The 15,968-nt window shown below is 37.7% G+C and overlaps 1 protein-coding gene across 3 annotated transcripts in view; it reads right to left on the bottom strand.

Annotated features, from left to right (window-relative positions):
* Positions 1-15,968, bottom strand: part of kremen1 (kringle containing transmembrane protein 1) — a 91,234-nt gene that overhangs the window by 20,667 nt on the left and 54,599 nt on the right. For all 3 annotated transcript variants that reach the window (XM_067439400.1, XM_067439399.1, XM_067439401.1), the window contains one exon: positions 8,453-8,544. In XM_067439400.1, coding sequence (XP_067295501.1) covers positions 8,453-8,544 — 92 coding nt within the window. The remainder of the gene's footprint in view (positions 1-8,452; positions 8,545-15,968) is intronic.

The following is a 15,968-nucleotide window of genomic DNA, read 5'->3' as shown; positions in this document are numbered from 1 at the left end:
ATTTTTCTTACACAAACACATTACTTCGCTTCAGAAGGCCTTTATTACCCCCCAGAGCTGTGTGGAGCACTTTTATAATGGATGGATACATTTTTTTGGGCTTCCAATTTCACTGCCATTATAATGCTTGGATTGACCAGGACATTTTTATATAACTGATTGTATTCGTCTGAAAGTAGAATGTCATATACACCTAGGATGGCTTGAGGGTGAGTAAATCATGAGGTAATTTTCCTTTTTGGGTGAACTATCTCTTTAAGCATGTTGTCTTACGGACATAATAAAGCTCCTACAGATAAGAAATCTATATTAACAGTCTAATTTTGTGAAGTCTGCATACACAAACCCACATAGCACTAGCTCCCACCACATCAGCAAGTTTATTCCACAGACGTATTCCTCTGGCTGTTGCAACACAAATTCATTAACACATCTACAGTCTTGCCAACACCCAGTGCTCTCAAGGGCCGCTCACACTGACAGCAGTTTTATTGCTGGAGGTCACTTAGTTGCTGTATTGTTGGCTGTAGTAGGCGTTCCTGTTGCTCAATGCTTTAACTTTACTGGTGGGCTGACAGTATCAACGAATTAATCAAAATCTCTTGAAATGCCCATGAGTTTTTATTATGCTCAGGTAGGTGGGCAGATACAAATCACAGAAGAACTTCTAGCCTATTTTAACTAACTAGTGGTTTGTTAGTGGTAGCTGAACTAGTGGTTGATTGAACTGCTATATACAGTATATAGTAAAATTATATATTTTTATATATTTAATTTTATTTTTTTAATTTTATATAGTTTTTGTATTGTATTTAGGGAGCAGGATGCTTGATGACAGAAACAATAATGGCAATTAAATACACAAAAAGTAAAAATAAAACTGATTAATAACATATTAACAGATTATTAAAATAATAAAATAATAAAATAAAAAACAAAAAACAAATACTGATATTTAGGGAGCAGGATGCTTAATGACAAAAACAATAGTGGCAATTATATACACAAAAAGTAAAATAAAATAAAAAACGGATTAATAATAGATTATTAAAATAAATAAATAAATACATAAATTAATTAATTAATTTTTAAAAATACTGATATTTAATGAGCAGGATGCTTGATGACAGAAATAACAGTGGACATTAACTACAAAAAAAAAGATTAAAAAAAGATTTTAAAAAAGATAAAAAAAATTAATAACAAATAAAAATATTAACAAAATAAAACACTGATATTTAGGGAGCAGGATGCTTGATGACAGAAATAATAGGGGCCATTAAATACAAACAAAAAATAACAACAACCAAAAAAAGATTAATAACAGATTAACATATTATTAATAAAATGTATTTTATTAATAACATATTAATCTGTTATTAATCTTTTTTTGGTTGTTGTATTTTTTGTTTTTATTTAATGGCCATATGATATTTAGGGAGCAGGATGTTTGATGGCAGGAAAATAGTGGCCATTAAATCCACTAAAAATTAACAAAAAATAGATCAATAACAGAAAAATAAATTAATATAATAAATAATCACTTATAAAATGTTTTTACATAAAAAAATAATTTGGTAAATGTAGCGTTTATTTAAAATTACTATTTCAAAATCGTAATTTCTGGTCATTTCTGGTTTCTGTCAGTATGAACAGCCATTCAGGGACACACAGTGCAGTCTGGGTAGAGGAGGGTTTTTAACCTCTAGCAATTATCTAGTTTTAGTACTGCATTTCACAGTTTGGTGTAAAACACCTATAAAATGACTATATTAAGCATCTGGGGTTTGGTGATTTGTTGGTAAATCATTCAAAAGAGTCCTCACATCCTCTTTTCTTCTTTTAGATCGGCATGTCTGTCATTAATTCAGATACTAAAGTTGTGTTCCTGTTTTGGCAGGCTCCCTCCTGTTACAGACACACTTATCCAGCCCAGAGTACATGTGTTTTGGTTTAACTTTTTTTTTTTTTAGTCGTCCAGTTACAACAGCTGGATCTGCTTCGGAGTGAAATTAATTTGTTGATGTTGTGGATCATTCCATAAAAAACAGACTATTAATATGCTTTCATTTTCTGCTCGGGGGATTTGACAGTGTAGCTTTGTTTACGAGGCAGGCGTTTCTGACTGAGTTTCTGTTTGTGTTATGCCGCACTTTACCCATGACCCTTGTATCAATCATACATTTAGCAGCTGAGATTTACACTGGGAAAGAGAAAAAAGTAAGAATCAAAGGAACAAGTCAACGGGGTCGTTTCAAACATTTTGAGTATAAATCTTCAGTTGGAGTACAACATACAAGGAATACAAACAATACCAACGGCCCTTTAACGGGGGACACATGAGCCCTGCTGCGCAACTTCACGGCATACTTTCCCATGTCATGCATCTGCAAGGCGGCGAGCACATTGCATTAGTCGTGCATGAGGCCGTGTTACGACACACTTGAGGCCGAGATCAATGCTTTTCACCGCCATGCCCTTCAGGGAGTGACTGCATGCTTAATTAAAGACTGAGGGAGGCGTTCTCAATAGAAACAGAATAATTAAAGTGTTTTCAGAGAAGTGGAGAATAACAAGAATGAACAGCGAAAAGAGCTGTATACATCTCATCTCTCAACCCTCGCTGGACCTGCCCCGGGTCATGAGGTACGGCGGCCCAAAGAAATTAGAGAGACAGAAGAAAATAAAAAAATAGCACCTGTCTTTGTTCTCCCAAAAGACAAGAGGGTCCATCAACATCTGCTGGGGGGTGGGGAGAACAGCAGTTTGGCCTTTGTTATCTTGCCATTTAGATTCAAACACCCACACAATCTTCCTCTGACAAGTACGTTCACAGCAAACATTCAAATCTGCGTTTGCGCTGCCGCTGACCCAGAGAGAGCAGTTGTCATGTATAGGTCTCTTCAACCACACAGTATTATTATTTCTGTGTTACAATAATTTAAATTATCACAGACATACTGGGATAAAAATGTACAGGCTCGATGTAAACACTGACGTCTACAGAAGTGAAAATAATTTAAATAAAGATTGTATCAATTACATTGTTACACCAGTAGTTGGCGACAAGTGACTGTTAATAAACGCATTCATTCATGAGATTTATTCAAAAATGCTTATTCATTCTTGTCTGGCTATCACCAGACCAATTTCAATTTAAGAGAAAGAAAGTGGCGTGCTAAACGAGCATAATAAACCCAGCCTGATCTGCCGGCAATTTGATTTCGACCTGCAACTCATTTTGGAAACCTGTACATTCATTTCTACTGCTTCTGTTACACTTTTGCGGGAACCAATCACAGACTGGCTTATCCACCTGGTGCGCTATTGGTGGGTTTAACATGATGACTGATAGAGAAGCGATGGGTCGTTGCCCGTTGATCCCGCCTCTTGTGGTCTGATTGGTTGAAGGACTATCTAACTGCATTCAGAGTCATTTGAATAATGCTCGTTTATCACACCTCCTGTGCAGTAGAAAATACAGAGCAGACTCCCCAAAACAATATTCAATCTTAAATTGAGCTTGGTCTGTTGATAGCCAGAGAAGCAGCAATTAACATGTTGTCAGAACCTCTAGTAAATTACATGTTATTTTGTTCAGTTGTCTATTTAGAATCGTGGGAGAAATGTGATCTCTAAACAAAACAATTTTTTTTGTGATTCTCTATTTATTCATAACATCCATTTAGCGAAACAAAAACATACAGCCCAACCACTTAAGTCAGATTCCCTTACCAAGGACTATTGTGAGTCAGTTCTTTTTTCGGAGTAATAAAAAAAAGAGCACATCCAGTACAATCTCAGTTGTTCGTTTTAGTGAATTAAACACATCAAGCTAATACTTCCCTACTATATAAAGCGTGAAAAACACTACGCCCTAATTCAAAAAATTCAAAAAACAGTAGGCAAAAAGTCCCCGGATGACTTACTACTTCCAGAGATTCTGAAGTGTGTATAAGGTCAGCCGGATCTCACGAAAATGCATATAAATAGTACGAGTGTGCAATGTCGTGGAATGTATACGGCAAAACTCATATTGGCGTGTCTATGCCACACTGTTTTTTGCGTGCATATGATACGCACATTATGGCATATTATACATACAAACCCCCCACCCCACTACCCTAAACCAACCCAAGAGCGTGTCATACATATGAACCCCCCACTTTATGGAGTATTATCAGCCGGATCTCACGTGTCATATACGCCATAAAGTGCGTATCATATGCACGCGAAAAACAGCGTATCATATGCACGCCAAAATGAGTTTTGCCATATACATTCCACGACATTGCACACTCGTACTATTTATACGCATTTATGTGTGATCAGGTTGAGTATTATACATACAACCCCCCCACCCCACTACCCTAAACCTATCCAAGAGCGTGTCATATATACGCCATAAAGTGCGTATCATATGCAGGCGAAAAACAGCGTATCTTATGCACGCCAAAATGAGTTTTGGCGTATACATTCCACGACATTGCACACTCGTACTATTTAAACGCATTTACATGTGATCGGGTTGATAAGGTGGACATTTTTCAATCCCATGAGGCCACAGAAGAGAATTTATGAATGGAGGTCAAGTGGCGCTCTTAGGTTTTGTTATTATGACAACATGGTGAATGTAATATGTCCAGATTACATTCATACTATATAGAACATACTTTTTAAACGGTCGGGAAGTAAGATTAAAATCAAATGTAGTGTACCTGCTCCGACATATGTGATTTCGGATGCAGTGTTTTTTTGTTTTTTTTGTAAGGCTCGTGTTATTTGATTTAATCAGAGTAGTTACTGAATTGTTGTTAATATATAACATTTAGTTTAAAGGAACTGTATGTAAGAAATATATTTAAATTAATCATCAAATGATATGCCCTGATATGTCACAAGACAAGAAATCATGTTAATTTCCAATACATATATCACTGACAACAGTAGTCCGGCCAGGATATTGTCATTTAAAAGTTGTTGTTGCAGCCCTCAACTGATGTTGATATTGACATGTTGTGTTTTGGCCTGAAGCTCCGCCCTCCACCTATCGACCAATCACGAAGTCAGTAGTGTTTGGGCATCCGGGTTGCCAGATCTGCTCTAGTTACCACAGCTGCAGATACAAACGTTCCTGCTGATCCTGCAGCCTATCTGGCAACCTCGAGTCAGGGGGGAGCGGGAGAGGGGATACACTGCTCTACAGTAATTTAAAAATGATTGCAGAATGAGTTTTGGCCAGAATCTTACATACACTTCCTTTAAGATATGAGTGTTGGCAGTAGCATTTTATAAAAATGACCACATAAATAAATATTTAAAAAAGAAAATAAAGTAATACTGTATAATTAAAACTATGTTTAAGAAAAAAAATCTATATTTTAAAGTAAACTACTAAAAAAAACATGAATGAAATTGGAATTGAAAACCAGAATGACTGTACTATAGATTTGATTGCCAAGGCTATCTGTCAGTAAATGTGGCACTGAAACCAATCTTCTCATCTGTTATTGCATGAGGTTAAAGAGCAAATCCAAACATCACCCTGAGCCAACCATCACACACAAACCCGTGACTGAAAACTCAGTATGATCATTGATTAAAAGGACAAAAATACACCTTTAATAGATAGTGTTGCTGTTCGCTTTAAGAAAATAAACCATCTATGAGGAATGCAGCTGGGTCTCTTATGACTCACTGTTAACCATCCCAATTATTTGGCACTAAACCTACATGCTGAATATTCACATACTGTAAATGTGAAACATGATAACCACCCCTAGTTAATATGCATACTGAGTCATTTAAATCAGTGCTAACAGTATAAATAAACATCAAGCCCCTCTGCTACAGACAGGAACGCTTTTCTAGATATTATAAACTAATACATAATTGTGTGTGTGTGTGAAGGTTTAGCAAAAAAAACTAAAAGTCTGCAGAAGGTTAACATGATTAAAACAGGTTATTGTTATTCAGAGAAGACGCAAAAAAACACCAAAACAGAACAAACAAAGGAGAAAATCTATCTCTCTCTACGTGCTGCAAAGATAAGTGTCATTTTGCACATGACAACGTGCCCAATGGAGATTGGGGCAAATTCTGTTCTTTCATCCCATGTAACAAATAGGAAAACAGCCTCAGGTGCATGTACACGTGTCGATTGTGATGCTACAATTGCGCCGACTGCTTTCTGATTTTACAGCATAGCGTATGCCTGAAGCTAAAAAGTCCAACAAATCGCCTTGCTTTCATTGCCAACATTGTGGGCATCGTGGCTTCAGGGCACCACCCAAGACCTATCTAATGATATCCAAGCTGAAACAGGAGCGTGTGGAGGACTTTACTTGATATGGGCGATGCCCTGAGAGCTGACGAGAATCTGGGACATGAAAAAACAACAAAAAAAAACAGATGGGTTACAAGATGGTACATTCAAACACATTTACGGTAAACCAGACTCAAACCAGTGAACCTAACACACAAGACAACTGGCTGTGACAAAAGCTGTCCTAAATTTGCCGTTGAAGACAGTCTCAGCCCAGAGGGTCAATAGCTGGGTGGGCTTTGTTAGCTCCACTCAGGCACAGAGATAAGGGGCATCCAGACAGATTAATGTGTGTATGGCACTTTTGGGAAATGGGGTCAGTGAATGCAGTCGTACTGGACAGTGAGTACGGAGATGGAGGAAAATTAAAGCTAAAGTCACGCTTCACAACCCTGAGATGGGCTGAGAAGCCGGGCTCAATATGTGTTTGAAAAAAATGAAAAAATTGATGAATGTCCATAAACAACAATCCTTACTTTATCTTTACAAAAGATTTTCCTTAAAAAAATAAAATAAAAAAAAGTTATGCCATGATTTTTAGGAAAAACTTTGGCTTAGGATGGAAATAACAGAAGTACGTCTATATCATTATCCAAAATGTTGATCTTTCAGCTAATTAAATATATTAAATACACCGCTGTTCAAAAGTTTGGGGTCCGTAAGACTTTTTAAATGTTTTTGAAAGTCTCTTATGCTTACCAAGGCTACATTAATTTACTTCATTGGAATGGTACAAAACTTGGTCAAAAGCGACCGCATTGGAAATTAATGGAAGATGAATTTCATCTAGTGGAAACGTTTGGTACTGTGGCCAAACAAAATCTTACTGAAAGCTAATTGTTTGAGATATCAAGTTAAAATTTGGAATGCAACTTGTTTAGATTCATGGCTTTGATTGTCTTGCAGTTCTGCAATTCTGAAACTTAAAAAAAACTATATTTTTTTAACTTCAGCAATAACTTGCCACATGTCGTCTTTGAAAAGAGATCAAACTTAAGTCTGTGCTCTAAAGCATTCAAGATTTACAACAGTTTAAGTTGGACATTTCATCTTCAGATCTATGCTCAAAAACAGAATAAATGGATTATAACTACAGCATAAATGTAATTTAGTACAATAAAATATGAAATAAAAACATTAAACTAAATATAGTACATTCATTTATTGATGAAGAAAAAACAACCTGTCATTTTTTGACCGCCACGCAAAGACCACCAGAGAGTTCAATGGTACATTAAGCTTGAATTGCTCCATTGGTCATTAAATGCATTAATTCTTAAATTGAGCTAAATTTACATTTTATATTGACCACCGTAATTTACAAATTTACTTGATATGCAGGGAGGCTGTAGAATCACACAAATCAAGTGTAATGGAAGTGAAATTCAGATTGAGTGTTTCCTGGTGTATGCTACAGCTGTTAAGTTTTGTATTCAAGCTCTACCCATCCTGTGATACTGTGTGTCAGCTCTTGTTTATGGGGTGTGATTACAGTGAGAAGACACTGAGGAGCTGGGGATATCATATTACACACACACACACACACACACACACACACACACACACACACACACACACACACGCACACACACACGCGTGCGCACATACACGCACACACAGAGACATTCTCTTTCTCTGCCAGTACAGTAGAAAACACGCTTAGTGGGATTATACAAATCTGACTGACAGGAAAATGAGTTTGCACTCGTATGCACATGCACATGCCCTCGAGACAAGCACAAAAAGGCTTATTCACTAATACCAAGAAAGAAAGAAAAATGAGCTGTCTGCACTGATTATATGAAATAATACCGAATACAGATCCATCAATAATCAATCTAATCACCTTATAAGCTTTGAGGTAAACACACACTTTAAATACACACACAGTGGCTTGCGTACACTCTTTGGTTGGAGAATTCAAAAATGCCAAGTGATGACAAGCACACCCCAAACGTATCTGTGCATGCTGGGACAGTGAGATTTCTGATGGAGCAATTAGAGTCCTTTCCAAAAATGCGGTTTTGCATATCAGTTTTATAATCCAGATGATGGGAACTTAAAGTTTTTTGGCCGCGATCCTTGTTTAACTTGTGCTCATTGTTTTCCGCACTTTGAAACACTTACTTTGGCAGGTCGGAATATCACAGTATTTCCAGTAGATTCCGTCTTCGAGATCTGCGATGTAACACCATGGCCGAACATCTCCATCCGGGTTCCTGTGAGAGAAAGAGACTGTTAAGGAAGCTACTTTACAACTGCAAACTACTTGTAGTTCAATAACAGTCAAAGTTTCCCTTTTGAAAAAGTAGGCTAGTTAGCTACAATAGAAGCAAATACAGAAACAAATTAATCGGCAAGCTATAATTTCAGAGTCTCTCTGCAGGTTGGGCCATGTATAGGTGGCAAGTCGACCAACGACTTAATGAATGAATTATTAAATCATTCATTGAAGTAATTTTTTCATAAACAATATGTTCAGGAAAACTTTATAGCTTTATTTTCATTAAGCAAAATTAAGGTTAACAGCAATATTGTGGATAAAATGTAAGTTAATCAGTATTCAGGAACTTGCTCATGCTCCATTGCCTGATTAATTAAGCTTAACAGGCTTTGTCTTTTTAAAATATATAATTATCAGAGGAGGATACTTTAAAACATCAGCATTTAACTGGCACACAAACAATACGGATATTATTTAGTGTTGACGGCATCAGAATTACTATATAACATAACTTTACACTTAACGTTAAACTAAATATTTTTTACTGATTAACTGAACTGTTTCAAGAACAAGAACATTTCAAGAACAATTCATTGATGATTCCAATGAATCAGTGATTTGTTAATGAACCAGATCATTAAAATGAACTGTCTGAATGATTCAGACTATCCAATCTGAGAAAGAGAGAACTTTTGTTTAAGACATAATAATAAAATTAGCCTAATAATTCAAAAAGAACAGTAATATTTTAAAATAAATTTGATTTGGTGATTTTGTGCTCAGGAAATATTTCTTACTATCAATGTTGAAAACATCTTAATATTTTTGTGGAAAGGTTCTTCGATGAATACAAATTGCAAAAGAACAGTATTTATTTATAATACTCATTTTTTGTGAAAATGCAAATGTATTTACTGTCAGTTTTGATTGAAATGCACTGTACATTTTTTTTGGTTTTTGCTGGTTTAACTTTAAAAAGTAAGTAACCTGGTTGCCTTAAAATTTTGAGTTTCTTGAAGTTGAAATAAAAAATTTGAGTTGATACAATGAAGGAAATTTGTTTAATAAATAGAAACTCAAAATATTATTGTATCTGAACCACATAAAAAACTTTTTTTTTCATAAATCATGAATCACAATTGGCATGTTTCACTGTGTCATCAGAAATAAAACACACACAATTACCCAATATGCTTACAAAATCTTTTAATAATATTGTAATAATGGTTATCGAATCTCAAAAAAATGTCATTGTATTAACTCAAAATTTTCATTTCAATGAACTCAAAATGAAGGCAACCAGGTAACTTATTTTCTAAATAATTTTTTACAGTGTACTTGCTAATGACTCCAAACTTTTGAATGGCAGTATAACTTGAAAACAACTGTGAAATTGTGATGCTGTACTGAAAAAATGTTAATTAGTAGTGTCACTGCTTTTAGTTAGTTACTGCACGTAATTTAGTTCAAGCGTAACTGTCACTGAAGAGAAAAGCCTTTTCACGGGTTGTCAGTCAGACAGAAACACCCCCTAGAGCAGGAACCTATGTGCTTTATTGAGCCTCTTTCTCTCCCCCTGCCTTGTCCATCCAAGCATGTCCACCTCCAGGTTGGCGTCTACGCGCGGGCCCAGGGAAGGGCTTTGTTCCTTTCCAGACAGTGACCTGCGGAGTTCTCCGGCTTTGTCTGCTTCAAAACCCCTTCAAGCTCTCCGGTGTGTACTTTAAACCTTGATGCCCAAACCCCAAAAAGCTTCAAACAGGGTATTGATTACAGCCTCACAGTCAGACAAGGCAGTGATTGGTTGATTTCTTCATGAACCGAACATTCATCATAAAACAGTCTGGCCGAATCCCACTTCACGTGCGCTACGGGTGCCTGCACCGTCAAAAATAACGATAATTGCGAGAAAAGCTATTCTTCTTGTCTTTAAGGAGCTACAATGAAACATCTCGAGCTCAGCCCTGAGGCGACAGCTATCTGATTTCAGCTATTGTGCGGTGGAATCAAAAGGGCGTGCCACGGTCTTTTCTTCCCCTATCAAAAACACTTTCCAGCTTCTCTTCTTTTCTCTTTACAACAGGAAAGTGTATTGAGTGAAGAGTCTTTTCATGTGCTTTCTTTTTTGTGTCCGGGGGAAACTTAACCTCAGGTTGGAGTCAGCTAAACATCTCCCATTTTCCCTCCTTTTTTTCTCTTTTCTTTTCTGTTGAGGAGAATGAGAACTGGCCAGCTAACAAACCAGTCTGGCTTTGGAGCGGAGTGTATATTTCTACTATCAAGATCGACAAACCCCTACAGCCTGATGGGATTTTCATTATGACTCAGTCAAGTATAATGGATATTTGCATAGTTTTTTTAGCATTATCCTCTTCAGGAGAGACACCTGTTTAGAGCTGAAGTCTTGAGGGCAATTGAGGTTCAATGGAGGAGATTATAAGAGGAATCTTTCTGGTTGGCAGACACACATAAACATACTCATACACTGTGCCAGGTTTCTATATGGCTTTATTATTTGATCCAGTCTGCCTCTGGGGTCACATGGCGAGCACTTAAAAGAATAGTGGACACAAAACTGAAAATTCTGTCATCATTTAGTCACTATCATGTTGTTCCAAACCCACATACAATTCAATCTTTTGTGGAACTCAGAAGACGAAGTTTTAAAGAATAGCTGTGGACAGTCTTTAATGAAAGTAAATGAGAATTAGGGCCAGCCAAGCTATAAAAAAACACAAAAAGTGGTCCATACGGCTCATATACTAAAATTAATGCAACACAACAGCTTTGTGTGAGGAATAAACAACATTGAATTGTTCATTGCTGAGATTAGTGTTTCTTGGCACGTTCATGAGAAGAAGCAATCTCCAAAAATGTGACCATAATGTTCCTTGAAATGGATCTTTTCAATGATTTGTTCATGAATTTGACTGTTCTTGAGTTCACTCAGTATTTCAAAGAAGTGTTGGCAACTGTTAGCAGCTCACTGGAGGGGAAGATTAAAGGGAGTAAATAACTAAAATTCTGATCACACAATAAAAAATGAGACTGACTGAATGGGGACTTCAGCTTTCAAGTTTCAAAAAGGTCTCAAAATCCCCATGCTAGTATCATAAACATAATAATTCAATTGACTGTCAAAGTAACTGACTTGTTTGCACACCGTGTGCATGAGTCCTATTAATAAACTAATCCTTAAATTAATCTATCTGTTTAAGCTCTAATCACTCCTCTTCTTCACTGCCACAGAGAATGCTGAGGTGAAGTCCCATACCAGATATAATAGGTGGCTTTGATCACCAAAAACAGGCCTGCTTGCCCTCAGGACTCCTCAAAATGTTTGGACGTGTATGTGCGCGCGCGCCCTTGTGTGTGTGCGTGTGCAAGAGTTTACTTTATGATGATAAGTGTGTGTGTGTCCGGTTAAGCCTGCAGGGTCAAGTCCCTTCAGAGAATGAGTATAGAATCTCAAGGCCTTTCATGTGTTACCGTAACGATGGGCTCATCATTTGTCCGGGCTGGTTAATGGGAAGGGGAACTACCCCTGCCTTTAGAGATTTATAAACTCTTAAAGGAGATGGCAAGAATTTAAAACTGCCCTGGGGAAACAACCATTACAAATGAGTTCTCTTTTTGTGATCTCTCTTCATATTTTGTAAAAGGTAATTTAATGTAAATACATAATTTTGTATGTGTATACTTTTTTTTATAAAGAAATTCCAAGACCACAGTGAAAATGGAAATCTAAAATCTGGAAATAAATAAAACGTTTTTTAAATCTGAAAAAAAGAAAGAAAGAAACATTATGGTGTATAAATGAGGCTGAAATTATGCACTATTTGCACTGTAATCAAATGTGTGATATCTGAAGTCTGTATAGATGGTCAGATGTTCTTGGTTCCATTGAATGTTCGTAGGAACAGTACAATGGGGAACAACAGTAACACATCCTGAAAATCATTTTTCACTCAATTTTTCATTCTGACTAGCCTAGAATTCTAGACGCACCCTAGCGACAGCAAATCTAATCTTCCGCAAGTGTCGTCTAGCAACTCTCAATACACTTCTGAACTGTAAAAACCAAATTCTGGTCAGGCCAAACACATCGTGTATATAGTTGGTGGGCGGGGCTTAACATAATGACGGAACGGCGGTCTTTCAAATCAGCTTTGGCCGTGACTCTGGAAGACTTGGAGTTAAGCTTTTCTCTGAGAAAAGAACAAAGAACGGCACTGAAGTCATTCTTAAAAAGGGAAGATGTGTTCGGAGTTTTGCCGACCGGATACAGCGAAAGTTTAATCTATCAACAAGCTCCCCTTCACCTTCGTTGCTCTGGTTGGTTGAAGAGCTATCCTATTGCATGCAGAGGGAGTTTGAAAGACAACCGTTTATCCCGCCCCTCGGATTGAGCTGTCAACGGTGAGTTTCCAAACCAAACATCTTGATGTGGGTCTGGCTTGTCAGGCTACATTCTGACAATATAATTGGCAAAGTAAATACAAAGTTCTGTCATTAAACTCTAGATGGCACAGGCTGATGGTCCTCAACTTAGACCCCGTCCACACGAAGCCAGAGCTTTCCCTATCCAGTCTTTTTTTTTTCCTTTTTTCAAGAAATATCTGCCTACACACACAGTGTGAGCAATGAACATGACTCAAAACGATGTAGTATGTATACCAGGCCAGTGTGTGGCGCTGTAATTCTGCCACAGAAATACACTAAAAACGGAGAAGAAGAGTTTATGGATAGAAGGGGTAATGGTAGAAAGTGAGGCAAAATCTCACGATAAAATAACAATAAATACATTTGCTACTTAAAGGTGGGGTAAGTGTTATCTCAAAACTGTTTTACAAAACCAACTTGTAGCCAATCAGCAGGTAAGGGACGTGTCTAATAATGATGGTGAGAAGAGAGCGCTCAGTGCAAGTTATTCAAAACACATGACACATTGCCGTTTTCCACCTCTTCTCTGCTGTTTTAGTTTGAATTGTTGTGGTTGCTTCTGGTTTGAAGGACATTTGATGTTGCTCGCTGCGGCTGCTCTCTCTCTTCTGGGTGTCGTCTGCTCACTGGAGGTCTCCCTCGGGCTTCAACTGCACAGTGGCTGAGGTTCCCGGTTGATTGGTGGCGTTTGCACATGGCTAGCATCATCAGCGTCCGGCATGATGTTGAGATGTTCCGCTTCTCGGCTGCTGAGTCTCGGCTGCGCTGCTTTTCCGTCTTCCATTATGGCCGTGGAACGGCTTGGGCTTCTGCACCAACCCCGGTGTGTCCACAGAAGTGCCCGGAAAACTTTGTTTGCCTCCTGCATTGTGCTGCAGCGATCCCCTCCATCTGGTCTTCAGCTGCGTGTCGTGCCTCGACGACTTGCCGTCGCAAACACTGCCGAATTGTGAATATGTAGCAATAGAGCCTCTAACGCTGGGAGAAATGTAAAACATGGATTGGACCCTAGTGTACTGTGGAGCTTACAGAGACTTCCACCATCAGCCTTTTTTCTGTTCAGAAAAGCTTTTAACTGTTATGTGTTGGTTGATTTTTTGTATTATTCTATATTTTTACTTGTTATTCATTTTGTTATTTCTTTCCTTTTCCATTGTTGCACTTTGAGATTTTATTATTATTATTATTATTATTATTAGCTGAGAACTAACATATTCTAGCTTTTACTTGAATATGCTCTTGTGTCATGTTGGCTTGTTTGTCCATTTGCGATCTTATTGTGGCTCACTCAGCGATGATAAAGACCCGTTCATTTCCACACCGGATGGAGCATCTAAATCTCCTCACTGTCTGTTTCAAGAGTCAGTTTACAAAATGTGTCCAACAAGTAAGATACTATAATCCTCATATATGTTTATTTCCTCTTTTGATGATCTATATAACCCTAATCTTCTCATAATTGTAATATGTTCGTCAGTTGGACTGTCATGCTCACGTATGTATGAGCTATCAAATTAAGGCCGAGACCCTATTGGGGTTAGGGGCGTGTATGTTTTGGTGATTTAAAATATATCAACAACAGTTACCAGAAAGCACTTACACCACCTTTAACAAATGTGTTTTATTAACTCCTACACTTACCCAAACCCTAAACCTACCCTTACAATAATGCAAATACGGTAATTAAGTGACACAATATTGATATGTGCATGCAGTGGCTGTAACTGTATCCCTTTAGTCCTTCAACGTGACAGACGTAGTGGGATGATATCACCGCTTCACAAAATATAGGGATTGGCTGTACACACAAAAACGCAAGAATGTCATTTTTAGATTTATCCACTCTGGGACCCGGTTTAAAAAGATATCGGATTCATGCTTCCAAAACACAGGATCCATGTGAACGAAACGCTGATACGGTGCAAACTTTATACATATATAGCTAAACACGTCTCCGGGTGGACGGGGCCTCAATCTGATAGCAATCACATCCTTCTTTATAGGGCACAGCTGATTGGTTCCTGCCGTATCAGTAGCCAATGAGCACGCTACTCAAACTTCAAATACTTGGTCAGTATTTGCTGTGGCAGTTGCAGCATACTTTCAGAAACCCTCCACCTTTCCCAGCTCCATCTCCATAATTCTGCTACAGGCAATTCATGTATGCCATATTGTAGAGCAGCCACTTGTCTTAATTGCTCACATCAGTGTGTCGTTTAAGTATTGGCAGTAGCAAGTCCCGTACTTAAAGCTGAAAATACTCCCATTGGAAACAGGTACATTTTGCAAAAACTCCCATATATCGCAAAAAAGTATTTTGCCCACATGAGGTGGTTTTTCAGGCAATTCAAAAATGAATATTTCGCAAAACTGCAATGTAAACAGTTTTTTTTTTTGCATTTACGGGTCACCTGGTATAGATGCCGCAGTTTAGACAGAAGACGAGACACAAGACAAACTCATACAGTTACTTATATGAACTAATACAAGACAAAATAACTATTGAAATACTAGATTCTAAACAACAAAAAAATTCCATCATTTTTCAAGTCCTTAAAGCAGATATGAGGGAGAACCTCATATATGGCCACTCCCAAGTATAAAGCCCCGTTCACACCACCAGCAATTTTGTCACTGCATGTGTCCAGCGCCAGAGATTCGTGTCACTCCTATTGGTTGTCGCTCGCGAAAATTTGCATAAAGTTGAAATTTCTGAACTCTTGTTACGTGTCTCGCGTCACTTGACACGCCCACATTCTGTTGCCAATGGTCACTGTCGCCGGAATCTTTATGGTACTCGATGACGTTCTATTGAAAACAATGGGATCATGTCGCTTTGTCACTGCGTGTCGCTGGCGGTGTGAACGGGGCTTCAGGGTGCTTGCCATTAAAGGTGCACTATGTTAGATTTTTGCAGTAAAATATCCCAAAACCACCAGGGCAGTGTTATATTGTTCAGTTCAGTTCTTACAATAT

The sequence above is a fragment of the Pseudorasbora parva genome, chromosome 3 (genome assembly GCF_024679245.1).
Source record: "Pseudorasbora parva isolate DD20220531a chromosome 3, ASM2467924v1, whole genome shotgun sequence".
NCBI classification, from domain to species: domain Eukaryota; kingdom Metazoa; phylum Chordata; class Actinopteri; order Cypriniformes; family Gobionidae; genus Pseudorasbora; species Pseudorasbora parva.
Note: the sequence above shows the minus strand (reverse complement) of the source record. Positions and strands in the feature narration are given on the sequence as shown.